The sequence below is a fragment of the Pholcus phalangioides genome, unplaced genomic scaffold (genome assembly GCF_987345545.1).
Source record: "Pholcus phalangioides strain wild (caught in Gottingen) unplaced genomic scaffold, Ppha-v1.0 ptg000030l_1, whole genome shotgun sequence".
Taxonomy (NCBI): Eukaryota; Metazoa; Arthropoda; class Arachnida; order Araneae; family Pholcidae; genus Pholcus; species Pholcus phalangioides.
In genome coordinates this window covers 2,967,345-2,984,801 of record NW_028301620.1, presented here as the reverse complement: position 1 = coordinate 2,984,801, position 17,457 = coordinate 2,967,345, and the positions used below count along the sequence as shown (strand labels likewise).

The window sequence follows — 17,457 nt, the reverse complement described above, 5'->3', positions numbered from 1 at the left end:
GAAGAAACTGCATCTTAATTCATGACCCACCCAGGCAAGGCCTGGAGACCTCGAGAAAAGAGAGGGCCTCACAAAAATTACATCTGGTTGAAATTTTTGAGATTTTGCTGGGTAAGGACCTCAGAAAAATCAGTTGGCCACATTAATGCTTTTAAGATGGTGCTGAATGAAAATGATGCTCATCATCTTTCATTCGTAGGATTAAAGAAAACATATAAGGGGCCATTCAAGTATTATGTCAGCATCAATGAGGGGGGGGCAGGGGGTTTCCGATCTGCTGACTTTTGGTGACAAGGGGGGAGGGGGGGGGGTTGAATAATGATTACATCAACAACCACCCTTTATGAAAATATTAAATATTTTTAGTGGAGTGGCATCTTACTCGGCCTGCCAAAAATGAGAAAAAACCTTTCGATAGATTGTGGGCACTTAAGAAACACCCCCCAATTGATAAGTGCCCTACAGACCAACTTTAGTGATCCCTAAATGTTTCACAGATCCTTCAAGTGATCTGAAAATGTGTCCGGGCCGCTTAAGTTCTCTGGAACTGTGCCACGCATCACTCTCAAGTGATTCGTAATTATATGACGTGGATCACACTTAAATAATCTGAGAATGTACTGCGGGTAAATTGAGCGATGTAGAACCGCACTGGGGGGCCACTTAAGTGCTCTAAAACTACGTCACATGTCACTCAAGGATCTGTAAATGTGTCACGGATCGCTTAAGTGTTCTGGAACTGTGTCCCGGGTCATTTAAGTGATCTGAAAATGTGTGCCATGGGCCACTTAAATGCTCTGGAATTGTACCACGGGTCACTTAAGCAATCTGTAAATGTGCTGCTTCGTTCATTTTTACAAAATTAGGTTTGAGGAGGGCAGGCCCCCATCAGAAAACCCCCAGGGTCATATTTGATCCACGGGCCTTTATGTGATTCATTATTATATGGCTTAAAGGGTGGGTCACATTGAATTTATTAAAGATAAACTTTGAGTTCATAGCCTTCAAATAACATTGAAATTAACAGAAATTGATTATAATAACATATAAAAGTATTTTCTTCTTAAATTTCAATTTAAATAAAATTATTTTTTTGCGCTAGAAAAATAAATTTTTGATCGTGGGGAGGGGGGCCTGAGCCCCCTATGCCCCCCTCCCCGCGTACGTCTCTGATCCCACCAATATGTGTTAGGATTCAGGGGTGCAGAGCTGATGACAAAATTTTGCTGACAAGGGGGGGGGAGGTCAGAGTTTTGCTTACTTTTGTTGACAAGGTGGGGGAGGGGGGCAAATTAGTTTAAAATTTGCTTACGTAATACTTGAACAGCCCCTAACAAATCAAAAAATTGCATTCGAATTGTTTCTTCTATACAGGTAATTAGCTGGAAACATGAGAATTGGTGCAATAAAAATTTTAGTGGCAAGATTCAAGATTCACTAGTTTCATTGCCTTAGGAGAAAAACATTTAATCAGTCATGTGGCTACCACAGCATGGTGCACATGCAGTCATATGGATTTTCTGTCTTTAGCACATAGATATGATGCAATAATTAACCATACAGCTGCTGCCACCTGCACAGGCATCCTTCTGCTTTATTATCTTGCCACTATATGGGGTTTAACAATTATATTTATATTTCAAGGTGTGGGGTTATATTATAACTATTATCTTCACCATGCTTTGAAAGGCTGCATCCTCAAGCGGTTTTTTTTATTTATTTTTTATTTATATATTCTATCTCATTACTAATAGCATACAAGAAAAATAAATAGGATTTATATATTTTATAAATTTCAATGCATCATTTTTAACATGAATAACTAAGAAATATTTTCCTGCATTCCTTTTGAACTTGAACTGCCCATGCTGTCTCTGAATTTAATTAATTAATAATTCAACATTTCTATTCAGAAAACTAATTAGTTTTACTTATTAACTTTATTATTTTAAATGCACAGCAAATAGCATCAGTTTCAATGTTTTTATAAAAAATTGAATAAAAAAAATATTTTAATACCTTCAAATTATATGAAGAAATTAAATTGACATACAATGATATTGAAATTGAGTTCTTTGCCATCCTTTTGAAAAAAAAAAATTGAGTTAAAACATTGAGATTTTTAATGAATAAACTGTACTTTGTACCTTTGCACTGGAGCCTGCACCATGAAAAAATCCAGTCTTAATAGTCACCACATACATATATTTATGATCGAGTCTGTTATCTTTCAAAGGCACTGGAACAACACAAATGTGTTTCTTCCTATCATCAAGGTATACAGGTATGAACAAGACTATGTATATCAGTAGTACGACCCCCAGAACTGTTACAGGAATTGCATTCACATATTGGTTCAGAAGAAAATCTATGGATATGACTGCTATCTTAGCTGGCACGTGAATAGAAGAAGCAGTGATTCCATGAAGAGAGTGGCACCTACCAACATAACAACCAAAAAAGAAAAATTATTAGTTTATATTGACTAAAAGTCAAAGATTATAAATTGTTCAATGGAATAATTAAAGACCTATCATAGTAAAAAAAAATCCTTACTTGCATGCTACATTTCCAATCTCTTTACCAGAAGATGCCATACAACCTAAAGAGGTCCAATGCTTTCCTATTTTCTGAGCACAAGAGCTGGCAAATGCAGACATGGTGTAATATCTCTGCTGTGAATCTCTGTCCATATAATCTTCATTGTCATAGTTGCCATCAAATAAAGCAAAGTAATAAGTTCCTGAAACTAAAAAAAAAATATTATAAGTTTAAATCAATGAGCAAGATGAAAACTATTGAAATAATAAGTTACATAGTTGTCTATAATTAGCTCACCTGATACTGTTTCAGGTGGGATTGATATATTTATGTGATTTTCTGAGTAATCAAACAAATATTCTCCCAGAAAATTATCCATCGAGAATACATCATTTCGGCTGGAAAAATAACCAAAACTGAATTACGCACATGAATTACTTTTTTGCAATCTCTGAGTAATAAGAAAAATTAAATTTTCTTATTTATGCTAATTAAAAGGTTTCATATTTATGATATATGATGGAATTACGGTTGCAATGAAAAATGCAAGAATGTATGGAAGAATTCCTCTTTTTTTGAAAAGAAAAATCATGAATGTATTTATGATACAGAGAAAAAATCATTTATATGATGATGATAGAGCAAAATATATTTATCTAGGATTCAAAACATAGATTTTGTTAAAAAATGTACCTTAATTAAACACCTTGATCAAATTTAAAATGGTATTAATTGTGAGGACAAATTATCAAACAAACATTTTGCCCTTCAAAAGTTGATTTTAATTTTGGGTTGCTAAATTTTGAATATATTTGGCATCCATAATTTTATGGCCACATTTGTTTTTTTTTCCAGCCACCTCGTTGGCCAGTTTGCCTGTTGTGGCCTTTGTATTTAGTGCCACCAAAAATTAATGATGTACTAACAATATCATTGTATTGAAATTGCGTGCATCAAAGATACTTGACCTGAAGGCCTGTTTACACGACGCAAGCGCTTTAGTTGGTAACTTAATTTTTAGTTGCCGAGTACGATACGATGTATGCAGACGATAAGGGCCGTTTACACGGCTTTAGTTGACAAGTGCGCAAGTGCAGAAGTGATTTAGTTGGTAAGTCAGATAAGAACGGTTCTATTTTTTCCGGTTAAGTAGACGTATGCGCATGCGCCAGTGGGCGTGACCTGCTGCGCTGGAGGGGTCATTTTGCTCTCTCACGGAGGGGTTTATTTTGATCTCAAGCGTGAACCTGTTCATACTCCGTCGTCTCCTGAAGTTTCGCTAGAATTCCACGGAAATATTGGATGGTGAGTGGTGAGGTGGCCACAGGACACCTTCAAGTTTGTTGAAAAATATATTCGCCATGAATGTTTGTTGAACTACAGAAATGAAAATTACCTTAACAAACAAGCTAAAAATTATTCGATGTTGGAAAAAGCTATAGAATATTCTGTCAACGTGATGTCAGGAGTGGAAAAAAATTGAAGATTCAAAAATATATATCGGGTGGGGAGGATTTATATATTAAAAATTGGAGGGGGGTTTCGAATATTTCTCTCGTCCAGAACGAATTTGCTGCCATCTGTTGTAAAAATACATGATCAAATATTTAACAAAGATATCTCTATAGATTAAATTAAAAAAATAATAATGATTTCGAAAATTTGGAAATAATTTTTGTTTAATGAATTTTTATTATTTAATTTTTAACCCTTAGAATTTCCTACAAATGCCAAGAATCTTCTCCCGTATTTTCGGCTTACATAATTCATAATTTATCTCCTCTTCAACTTCGATTAAAATATCATATAATCGATATTTACAACTTGGACGAGAAATAGAGAAATCTTATATTTCTTCTCGATGACTTACATAAGTTTATAATATGTTGTGTATTCTTTTTTCGCCTGTGGCGTCATCTCTCGCCCCCCCCCCTTACGTGGGTGGCAAAGGCGAAAAAAGGAGACAAGCGAACTGTTTCCCTTGCGTGACCTACTTCTTGCTCAGTGTGTTGCTCTCGCGTAAGTGAGAAGAAAGTTTCCCCTTTTTTATTGAATAAATTTATTTAAGTGAATAAATTTATATTCTTTAAAAAAAATATCATATAATGTGGCTGTGATCACAGTATTCGTAAGTTCTACCTGATCATCTTCATCCATCATTACGAAAGCTATGAGTTTTAAAAAAAGCACCTCTCTGAATGCCAGATAAATAAAAAATTATTACTATTATACTCCCGCACGTTGCGTCTCTCTCTCTCCGTGGATTTGAGTAGACTGAAGCGCGCATGCGCTAACTGCGCTCGCCTCCGTAAAAATTATCCAATGAGCATCTACTTGCCACTTATACGTGTGGACACTTTCAAGAAGAATCGGTAAGTTAAAATTAAGTTGCCCACTAAAGCGCTTGCCTCGTGTAAACGGGCCTTTACTCCAAGGAAATGTTTCTTCATGTGTTTGACACAAAAAACTTATATGCTATAGGATGACACTTGCAGATGTTCTGCCATTTATATTTTGCTACTCACAAAAATATGATTGATGTATTTTGTTTGATCTTTTTTGTACTGAAATAGAATTATTAGAGAAACTATATGCCTCCAACTGAGGGGGAGGCAAAGACAAGCAGATGAAAAAATAAAATAATATGAACAAATTAGAATACACAAATAGCCGCTATCTTGAACCCTGTGAAATCACTGAAGCTCATGCAGATTTGATTTCTTTGATACTGACACCTTAAAAAAATTAGGAGACGGGGAAAAAAAACTGATTAACACAAATCAAGTTAAGATTTTTGTGCGACTCTGAGTGATAATGATACAGATGATTTATATCTTAACCCATTAATGGCGACTTTGATTTTTTTTTTAAAACAAAAAATAATGAGTGGAACCACTTCCACCATTTATTGGCAAAGAAAAAACTTAAAATTTAGAATGTGAAATTTTCTTACCAACCGGCATTAACGGGTTAGTATGAGTCCTAATAGGTTTCAATTAAAAAAAAAAATTGCATGTTTTTCTTCGTAGTAAGAATTGTTTAAAAGTAAATTATTTTCATTTAGTTCACATAATTACTTGTTCTATCTCATAGGTGCACAAAATTTTCAGCTCATGGGCCATTTTTGGTTCAGTAATAGTAATGTTGGCTATACAAGATCTTAATTAATTCTTCCCTGACAAAATAAGGATCACAAAACACTGAAAACATTTATTCAAACATTTTTAAGTTGTACATATTTTCATGAGTGTAGATCTATATCCACAGTTAGCCTAATTCTATTTCTTAAATGCATTAGATTTAATCTCATATCCTATATTGTATTGCAATACAATAAAATAAATTTTTTGATGATTTGTGGGTTGAATGAAGTTCTTCAATAGGCCAGTTCAGGCAGGAGTTGGTGCAAACATATCCTTCATACATACACTGCATATGATTAGTGGCGAATGACATTTTTCTCCATATGTCCTACATAGCCTGCAGGCTGATATGTATAACTCATGGGGGGGGGAAGGCTGTATACATCTTCAAAATGCACAAAAAAAGAGGAAAAAATCAATGGGAAAAACAATTAATAGCAGAAAACCCTTGAAACCCTGATAACAATAGTTTTTTTCCCTGTTGTGATATATGTCTGATCAGATTTGAATTAAGCCGTTTAAAAGCCTTAAGCACGTGAATGGTTTTGTTGCCCCCCCCCCCCCAACACCTACAACTATATTTTACTCGATACTGAATCTATAAATTAAAAAAAAAATTTATATTTCAGAAGTAACAAATCTATGGTAGAATTATGATGTGAATATTTCTAAGAACGGAAAATGAAAGTCGCTCCTCCCCTTTTTTTCCACCTGGAAAGTCTTTGACAATAACACATCTTCTAGATTTTTTTTTTTTTTTTTTGGAACATCTTTGGAAGTTTTCTTTATTTCCCAAAAAGAAAGACCTTAGATTTTTAGGAGCTTTTTTTTCAAAATCTTTAGAAGAAGTTTTAATATATTTTCTTCCATCGACTGCTTATTAGGATTTCATAAACCAGTTTCAAAATCAACCACTATATTACTCATGGGTACCTTATTTTTTGTGAACCACCGTCACTGGATATTTTTTCTTCCTTCATTTGGTATATTTCCGAGTTGCAATTTACATCTGTTAGCATTTGTTTTACTTTTATGGTGGATTGAACTCTAAGGCGTCTCTATACCCACATTCTAAGGACTCTAGATCAAATCACAAAAAAGATGGCTCTAGGCCTATGTAACCTATGCCAGTGCTTCTCAACCGCCGGGCCACGGCCCGGTACTGGGCCCTGACCTCATTCATACCGGGCCGTGAGAGTGATTAGTGTTTCATTTTCTCTTATTCATTTTCCGTTGGTCATGTATTTGACCAGGCCTTCGACTCACAACAATGAATGAAACTGGGCCGTGGGCTTGAAGACGTTGAGAACCACTGACCTATGCGACCCATAGAGCACCGAATCAGGGACAAAAGAGAAAAATAATTACAAATATTTCAAATTATGAGCTCACTGGACTGAATAATCTGCAGAGAAAACAATGATTTTTACGCATTTCATCTGGCTGGGAACACAGCAGCAAGTTTTCTGGATTATTTTACTGGTGCGGCTTATATGCTAGAAGGGCACAAAACTGTCTCATGAGGAACAATAATTAACAATAATATATTGCTTCTGACTTCGTCATAGCCCATTCATTGCATCTCCCTGAAACCATGAAGTTGATTCATAAAGATTTGCATATTTTTAACTTTATGTCCTTATTCTGTATAACTTATTTTACTCTTTAATGCATGGGTCTCACCCGGACACAGCCTGAGGACCTCATGACAATTACATCTGTTTACAATTTGTGATGGTCAGTATACAAATTGGTAGGCAGGTATTTTTAGCTACGTAAGGGGGGGGGGGGTTTCTAAAAAATCAATTCGTCCAAAAGTCCTATAATATGCTTAAAAAGGTCCAAGCTTACTTTGTGGAAATTGTACGAAATCTCTTTCCAAAAACGCAGCATTAATGTGATCAATAGTTTGCAATAATATTAGTTTTTCCCCATTTTTGCCATCTTTTTGATGAAGGTCTTCATCTATACATATGAAGATCTTCATCAAAAAGATGGCACAAAGTGATTCCCAATGTGGGTGTTAATGCCCCCTGGGGGCGATGGAATGTTCCAGAGGGGCGGTAGAAGCTACGGGTATAATATAGGATTATAGGATCCTATGGGTTAGATTGTGTTGGGAAGCGATAGGAGAAAAAAATTTCTGAAGAAGGGGGTGATAGCAGGAACGACTTAAGAGTATCATGGGCGCCCGGGCCAAGTGATTTTCCAGAGGCCCTTTACTCGACAAATTTTCAAAAATTTCAACCGTTTCTCATTTTTGTGAGGCCCCTCTTCCCTTGAATCCCCCAGGCCATGCCCAGGTGGGCCCATGTGTTAAGACGGTACTGGGCGATAGGATAAAAAGGTTGGGAAACTATGGTTTATACAATCAATCAAAAATTCTAGGATTTTTTTTCTGATGCTTGATGCTGGAAAATACTTGCACATGAAAAAAAAAACATTTTAATAACTTTTTTTGTTGCCCCCTTTTTCCTGATGCCCTTAAGCATGTGCTTATTTTGCTTAGTGGTTAATCCAGCCCTGCCTCTGGTTCATACTTTGCAAAAATTATAACATTATTTACAATAATAAACAGCATTTACTATATTTCATAATGTATTGGAACGTTTAATGTGAAACATTTATACAGGTACTTGTAAGACCTTCAGAAGATGTGAGTAGTAACATCTGTGTTCATGAAGAAATATTGCACAAGACCACACACCTGAAACTTTGCTCACCTTATCATAAATCCAGGTTGAGACAACTTTTCAGGTGCATGAGCAGTGCGCTCAGCAGATACTTAATCACTCCCCTGTCAAAGAATGACTATGTTGAAGAAAGTTGGGCTTAAATGCACCAGAAAACTGATGGCCAATGCACAATGTCTGACACACCTGAAACTTTGCTCACCTAACTAAATCATAGAGGTTGAGACAAAGTTCCTGGCACGTCAGACATGCACATCTCATTTGCAACATAGAAGGCATTTTTAAAACAAGAAGCTGAAAAATTGCAGGAAATATTATTGTATGGTTAAAAAAAAAAAAAAATTGGATAAAGTACCTGAGAACAACCTTAACTGGAAAGCTGCGTTTCGTCTCTGTTTCGAACTGGATGAAAACGGATAAAAGTCTTCCCACAAGTGCTTCAGTAATGTTTATAGTATGAATGTTGATGTTTTTACTCAGAAGAGTCAGATTTTGAGACTGAAAAAAAAGGAAGAGGTATCAGAATTTGAAAACGAATCACGCAGCTTCATTTATCAAATAAACATTTAAACCTAATTTAACTAATCTAGCCTAGAACCTAAATTTAACTTACATAAACATATTAAAAAAAACTCATCTAGAGAATACATATATGCATACTTGCTAACTACTACAGAATTTCTATAGTTTTTATGGATTTCTACCATAAAATGCAGAACTAGAGCAAATCGTGAAAAACTGGAGAGAGAGAAGTCTGTTTTTGTTTTGGTTTTTTTTTGTAGAAACTTCTGTTCAAGGATTTCTTTGTTGTTATTATCCTATTCATTATCCTATCGAATGCAAAATGGCATAACACAAAAACAGCATTTCCAAAGAATAAATTTCAAGCAAAGAATAAATATGAAATTAATAGCAAATCAATGAATTGACATAAAAAGGTGCAGTTTACACTAAGATAACTTATAACCTAGAGTACTTCTTCAGAAATGAAAGAAAGTTTAAAGTTCACTCACAAATGACACTGTAAAACAAAAAAAAAATTGATATCAATACACATATATATACAGTCGAATCCCGTTTTAGCGAATACCATTAGAGCAAAAATCTCATTTTAACGAATACTTTACTAATCCCTCAAATAAGTTTACATAGGAACAGTGCAATCAACCTGAAATTCCTTTATAACAAAATTCTGTTATAACAAAGTGATTCTCCAGTCTCTTGGAGTTTGTTATAACGGGATTCGACTTCAATTGATTTTCTGTGTGTCTGTCTATGTGAGTGAATGTTCTCTATACAAATCTAAAATTTCATACCAATCTTTGTCAAGTATGTGTACCAAACAGGCCCCAACTTAAACGATGGGCTACTTTCAGCGCTGCAACTAAGGGGGAGTAGGAGGGTCTGGTGCCCCGGATGCAAGACAAAAGGGGTGCAAATTTAACTCTTCACCCTCTCCTCCAGCATTATGAGGGGGCGCCTACATGTGTTCTTGCCCTGGCTGACTACGTATCCAGTTGCGGCCCTGGCTACTTTAAAAGTTTGTCCGAGTTGGGCAAATGTCTAATATTATCAAAAACAATCTAGCAACAATGACTTCAGGAATGTCTACTTTATTTACCTTAGTTCCGAAACAATGGTTTCTCACTTTTTAATGTTCCTAGTATATGAAGAAAACCCGCACAGTGCCAGGTATTATTGCTAGTTCGATATAGAATGTCAGATTCACTATTTTTTCTTTTGAAGTTGACAAAAACTGATTTGGATTTTAAAAAAAAAGTCATAAAAATAATACAAATACAATACAAATACAACGCCGCAACAGGCAAATTGCCCAACGAGGTGGCTGACTTAAGAACATCATGGATCCCCGAGCCCCTACCTACTACTGCTACACCACACATGCACCCCCCCCCCCCCCGCGGAACCCCCCAACGAATCGGTACATGCGGGAATGTGCGTGTACGTGTAGTGCAACCTGACGTAAAGTTTGTTCCTGTGTAATGCTTGTTATGTGTAGTGCTGTCATCTGCCCCCAGTTTTACTAACTATGAGTGAAGTGTTATGGTTGAATGATTTACCGTTGTAGGACTGTTGCTCTCTGTGGCGAGACTTTTTAACGGGGAGATCGGCTCGCATTTGCGCCTTGAAGTTGGGAACCACAGAAAACCAACTTCAGCCGACCACCACTGTGGGGTTCGAACCCGGATCCTCGCATCGCGAGTCCGGCACTATAACCACTCGACCACTAAAATTTTGAGGAGACTGGGAGACTGCCCCCAGCAATGAGCTTTGCCATTATGAAGAGACTTGATTAAAAGGTTGGCATGCATGCAAAAATGTTACAGACAAGGTATAAAATCAGGCTTGATTTCAGGAATTAATTCTGTGAAATTGATTTCTAATACTAATTATCATGTACACTCAACGAGGTTGTAACAACAACTCAGGTAAAATATCCTTCACTGAGAGTCCTCTTTCCCATAGAGAATAGTGTTAATGAATTTTGCTTTTAACATCGATAAAATTAACAACCTTGGATATAACGACATTTTTTTTACACTTTTTGCTTTAGTTCTTACATGTTTTCACCAGAAAATGCCTAGAACTAGAACTACTTAGATTCACAATCTTCACCAAAATCAGAGATGAAGATAATTGGCATAACTTCAAAAAATTTATTTTTCTTTTTGAGAAATATCATTTAATTCACTGCATATTAGTTGTAGCTCTTCACTTTCTGTCAAGGGTTATTTATATGCAATAATTGGCAAACAAACAGCAACATTTTCGGTGAGAATCTGCAATGTTCATATATTTATGTGATCCTTATTTCTTCTATTTCTCTAGCTAAGCTATGATCATCCTTATCATAGTGAAATATGTTTTTATATGTGTTTTTACACCTTTATGTTTGTATTTGATAATAAATTTCAAATGCCTTGAAAAAGTCAACCTCAGTTACAACAGCAAAATTCTGTGGAATCTTCAATGCGCTTATAGCCAAGTTCGACTGTAATTAACACATAACTGAAAATCTATGATTATATGAACTTTATTTTTTATGCACATTAACATGTGTAGAGTTACTATGAATGTATATGAGGTACATACAGTTCAATCAAAAAACTGGGGTAGAGAAAGTTAAAAATAAAATAAAGAGAATGCCAATATTTACACAGTCTAAGATAGTGTGGCTATACAAACCTCAGAGGCATTCTGCAAATGGAAGTCCACTTGAATTCTATTGTTATCTCCAAAGACGAAGTTTTCTATTTCATAATGATGAAAATTGTCGCAGCTAAATAAATGATATGAAATGATATATGACTGAGCATATTCACGAGACCCCTCAGAATCTGGATCAACTAATGCACTATGCTCTTCAGCTATCAAAAGTATGCAGCCATCAGGTGAATTTCCATCAAATGACCTAAAATATATACGAAGTAAGACAAATCATGTTTGCTCTTTTGTTATCAAAAACTCTTACTGAAATTTTTAATTTCTTTCCAATTGTAAATCCCCCCTGCATTCCCTGGTATAGGCTTCAGCCGAAGAATGTTAACTAAATAAATATTGAGATACATCAACAATTGAAACACGTAATGAAAGACATAAAGTAAAGTAAAGCAAGTGGATGTGATGGACTGACATGTAAAATGATGACAATAATTTAAAAATATCATCTACATACAATAAAAAAAAATTGTATCGATCATTCCATTTTGAATGGAATCTTTTACCATGAATTGAAACTCTCTCGTTCATCCTATTTATAAAGCCATAGATAGTATGACTCGATAAATTGTAGACCGTTGATACTCCGTTTTTTCAAAAATAATTGAAAAATGAGTAAAAAACCGACTTCTGAATTTCCAAGATAAACAAAAATTATTCCATCAAATTAATATGGATTCCAAAAATAAAAACATAGAAATGGAAAAACTAGATCTAAGTAACTATCTAAAAAACTATGGAATAAATAATAATAAATATTGGTCTGAACTAACATTCTAACCCCTACAGAGCCACTTTAGTGATCTCTAAATGCTTCACGGATCCTTCAAGTGCTCTGGAACTGTGCCACACATCACTCAAGTGATCCGTAATTATGCCACGGATCACTTACATAATCTGGGAATGTTCCGCGGGTAATTTGAGTGATGTAGAACCGTACTAAGGCAGCTTAAGTGTTCTAAAACTGTGCCACATGTCACTCAAGGGATCTCTAAATGTGCCATGGATCGTTTAAGTGTTCTGGAACAGCGTCACGGGTTACTTACTGATCTTTGAGGACTACTTCAGTGATCTGAATGTGCCATGGACCACTTAAATGCTCTGGCATTGTGCCACAGGTCATTTAAGCGATTTGTAAATGTCCCGCTTATTTCATTTTTACAAAATTACGTTTGAGGGGGCAAGCCACATCAGACAACCTTCAGGGCCACATTTGGTCTGCGGGTCAAGGGTATACCATGTATGGTTTAAAGGGTGGGTCGCAATTTTTTTTTTAAGAGAAATTTTGATTTCTTACGCTTCAAATAGCATTGAAATTAGCAGAAATTGATTATAATAACATATAAAGGTATTTTCTTTCACAATTTTAATTAAATTTTTTTTTTTTTAATCTGGGTGGAAGGCGCACAAGCTCCTTATGCCCCATCCTGTGTATGTTTCTGATCCCACCAATATGCATTAGGAGGTGGGGGCAGTGTTGTCAAAATTTTGCTGACAAGGGGGGTCAAAAAAGACTAAAAATTTGCTGACATAATACTTGAAAAGCCCCAAACCTAAAAATGCATAATCACTGTCATTATCAAAATTCCGCTGTGGTGGTCGAGTGGTTATAGTGACGGACTCGCGATGCGAGGATCCGGGTTCGAACCCCACAGTGGTGGTCGGCTGAAGTTGGTTTTCTGTGGTTCCCAACTTCAAGGCGCAAATGCGAGCCGATCTCCCCGTTAAAAAGTCTCGCCACAGAGAGCAACAGTCCTACAACGATAAATCATTCAATCATAACACTTCACTCATAGTTAGAAAAACTGGTGACAGATGGCAGCACTACACATAACAAGCATTACAGAGAAACAAAAAACTTCACGTCAGGTTTCACTACACGTACATTCCCGCATGTACCGATTCGTTGGGGGGTTCCGCGGGGTTGGGGGGGGTGCATGTGTGGTGTAGCAGTAGTAGGTAGGGCGTCCAAAAAATGGCTCGGGGATCCAGGATGTTCTTAACCTTCTAAACGGTGAAGACTCATATATGAGTTCGAAGACAACTACCGTCATTTCGGCCTGAACTCATATATGAGTCCGAAGACAACTACCGTCATTTCGGCTCGAACTCATAAATGCGTTCACCAGGAACCAGTTCCTTCCCCCATCTCATTGTACGGTTAGTGACAGGTACACAGTGTCGTCAAACCGCCCCTTCCTGCAACAATGTAGTCCTCTCTTCCCCAAACTCATCAATGTTTGAAAAGAAGAATAGCTTATTGAGAAAAGAAGGATTACTTGGTTTGAAAAGGGCACAAATACCCACGTTGTAGTTGAAAAAAAGAAAGAAAGAAAAGAAAAAAGTTTACCAGTAAATAAGAGATTGTTAATTTATTTGACAAAAATATTTATTATTCGTATCTGTGAATATATATTCAACTCTATGAAATTTAACCACTGTTCTGAGGTTTATTCCGAATCCAATAATTCATTCATCATCCACGCAGAAAACTACAGCTTGTGCTAAGAGAACTAGTTATTAGTTCTTCCTCCAGGTATTACTAATTATATTTGTGCTAATTCACTCGTTAGTAGCTTGGTTAGGGCAGCGGTTCTCAACCGGTGCTCCGTGTGCATTTTCCAGGGCTCTGCGACCGGTCGAGGAAAATGAAATGAATAAACAAAATATGATAAATCAATTAAAATGAGAGGCCCACGGGGCTCCGTGAGTCAAAAAAAAAAAAATTAAGAACCGCTGGGTTAGGGTATCTTCGTGTATATTTTTTAACGAATATTCTATTTACCATTTGTTTTATGTACTATGATTCTTATGTAACTTAATGTTTTACTAAAATTGACACCAAATTATTGACAGGTTTGAAAAGTTGAAATGAAGGCCCTGCTCTTTTGTCCCTCTTTGGGACCGATTGAGAGGCATGTTCTGGTTTGTTAGCCAATATTGTATGTATGTGTATACACAATTAAAGCATACATTTCACTTAAACATGCCAAGTGAAATCGACTGGGTGTTTAAAATTTTTGAGCTAGTTATTCAGCGACAATTTCCTAAGTTTTTATTTTTAAAAAAAAACTTTTTTTTTTTTTTCAATTTCATTCAGCGGAATCAACAGATAGGGCTAATTTGAAGACATTTATTTGAACCAAACATTCCAAGGCATTTGTAAAAAGCTTGCTCGATGGGGCAAAACACACTCGTTGTCTTCAGGTTTGCTTCGTATTGTTAAACGTGAAAGTATCCAATTATTCAGGGAAATTAATTTTTTCACATTTTGTTCTATATTTTTTTTTCTTCGTGTTTTGCATTTATCTGGGTAATAATAGTGCCGCATTCACTCAGGAAGAAATTTCTGTCGCTGAAGCTTGGTGGTTTCGCCTCGACGATGATGATGACGTGATAGTCGAGCGGCTTCTTATATTTTTATGGGCCCCCGGGCAGCATGATGGAAAAGGGCTCCATGAAAGCTGTGGTATCCTGTTCAAAGCTAATTTAACATTTTTTCACGCTGGAGACATGGGTGCTTGACTTGTCATGAAAAAGATTTAGATTTCTGAATTAATTTGGGGGTGCTAATACTGGTGCTACAAAATAGTGTGGGTGATCGTGCACCAACCACACCCCTGGCTCCGACGCCGCTTCTTGCCATCAAAAGCCAGCAAAAAAATTTCGAACAGAACAAGAACTTTTTATATGTTTTTTTTTGCGGCTTGCTCTATCCGTACTGAACTATAGTTTCGTGCCTTTCTGTACCCGGTTGACCTATTTTTCGGGTTGCTGAGATCCTACTGTATATTGCACAAAGGAACATCGAAGAAAAAAACCTGAGGGAAACTATAAAAACTTAAAATTACTAGCGGAACCCAGAGTTGCGCAGAATACAATATGAGAAACACTAGACAAGATTTCTGGTACTGGAGACCTCATCATCATTGTGTCATCTTCTCCCCCCCCCCCAGCCCTTCATGCCTATCTCCGCTTATGATCTATAGCTAGCAACATTGTCAAAGAAATACTGAAATTATGAGGAAAGAGCATACTCATATACATATATACTTATCGAGGGTATTATTATTAAGCTTTGTCTTGCTCAAATTGTTTTTTAGACAGTTTAATTTTATTCGGTAATACGTCGTTCTCGTTGGCATCGTTTCGGCTTTTAAAAGCCGTCCGTTGAACAACGTTCTAAAGGGGTTTCGCTCTTTTTTGCTTTGAATTATTATTATCTACTCTATAGGTAGGTTGGATGCCAAAGGCGGAAGGGGGGCAGAGCCCCCCCCCCCCCCCCGTAGTAATAGTATATTCTTATACAAGGTGCATGTCATTTTACTTGCGAACCAGTAAATCCAGACTCGTAAATACAGGTGCTTGAGTTTAAAAAAATCTCATCTCTGTTGTACTTTCAATTGTCTATTGTGTGCCAATACAACAGCTGTTTTATCGGACTTCTTAAAACTGGCTATTCTTCTAGTACCCACAGTAGGTACAACAGATAAGTGTGCACAAAATGACCATGGGGCAACAAAAATAAATCCTAAATGAGAGAGAGAGAACTAGTGAACGCTTTTTCTCAGAAAAGGAACTTGTATTGTATCAAATAAATGCCGAGCCAAGTTGGCAAACCCTTTTTTTTTGTCAAAATGGTTGATGCAAAGATGGAATGTCCTGTTTTTTCTCCTTTATTGTGATGTTACTAATAGTTTTCTTTGTAAAGATTCGCGATCCCCAAAAAAAGGTTGAGGAGTGTAAACTTCCTAGAAAATGTGCAGAAATCTCTCTTGTGATAAGATTATCTGCCTTAGGCGGAGATAAACTTGGAAGTCTGAGGGGCACGGTCAGTATTGCTGTGGGGGCAAGGTGATGATGATATCAATTCATATATACTCATATACATTATACTAGTGGACTTCACCTTTGACGTTGGGGGGCGCAATGCCCATGCCACCCCCCGTATCTCCGCCCATGTGATCTGCTATTTTTTAAATTCGAATTCAGCAGGCCCGTCATTTGAAGGGGGGTATATATATGTATATATACATGCATTGAGTACATGTGCTTTGCCCCCCATCCCCTGGAAAAAGTTGAAATGACGGCCCTGGAATTCAGTCATTTCCTTGGATTCCATGCCATTCTGCACAAAAATTAAAAAATACGAAACCATGATTCTCGAATAAAATGACTTCCCTCATTCAGTTTCTCGCTCAATAATCAGATAACTCAATAATTTTTTTAAAATAAAGTATTTCAACATTGACTATTGTTCATTTTGAGGCATATTTCTGGATATTTTTGCACTATAAATGCGTTTTCTTTTTTTATCATATTTTTCATTTCTGACTTATTTCTGAATTCCGAAATGAACGATTTTTTCTTCGTTTTTTTCTCTGTGTATTTTCTCTCTAGGGAAATTTCCGCACTTTAAATACATATATAAATAAATATATATATATATATTTTTAATTATGCGTATATTTTTCAATACTCCTACATATTCTGAGCCTTTAGGGCATATTAACGCATTTTTAAGGCACATATTTTTATATTTCATGTATATTTCGGCATTATAGTATAAGTATTTTTGCTTCTTTTTTTGATTTACTGGAACATTCCAAAGCATAGTTTTTCATTTTTTATCTCTTGCAAATGCATATATAATTTTTTTTTCAATTTTGCGTGCATTTTTCATTTTTGATGCCATAATTCGGGATAATTCAACAATGGTTTCAATTTTCCGCATATATACAACCTTTCCAAAAAATTAGAACACCCAGAAATTTACGAGAGCAGTTCATGAAATATTCGAGTTGGAAAGCGCAATTCAAGGTTGTAGCGCAAGTACATTT

At 36.1% G+C, this 17,457-nt stretch overlaps 1 protein-coding gene across 1 annotated transcript in view; it reads right to left on the bottom strand.

The window, feature by feature from the left end:
• The window catches only part of LOC149067449 (uncharacterized), a 369,309-nt gene that overhangs the window by 42,589 nt on the left and 309,263 nt on the right, over positions 1–17,457 (bottom strand). Inside the window, exons 37-41 of the mRNA XM_089252608.1 lie at positions 11,585–11,810; positions 8,733–8,875; positions 2,839–2,939; positions 2,557–2,749; positions 2,148–2,439 (exon numbers count right to left, since the gene is read on the bottom strand). Coding sequence (XP_089108734.1) covers positions 2,148–2,439; positions 2,557–2,749; positions 2,839–2,939; positions 8,733–8,875; positions 11,585–11,810 — 955 coding nt within the window. The remainder of the gene's footprint in view (positions 1–2,147; positions 2,440–2,556; positions 2,750–2,838; positions 2,940–8,732; positions 8,876–11,584; positions 11,811–17,457) is intronic.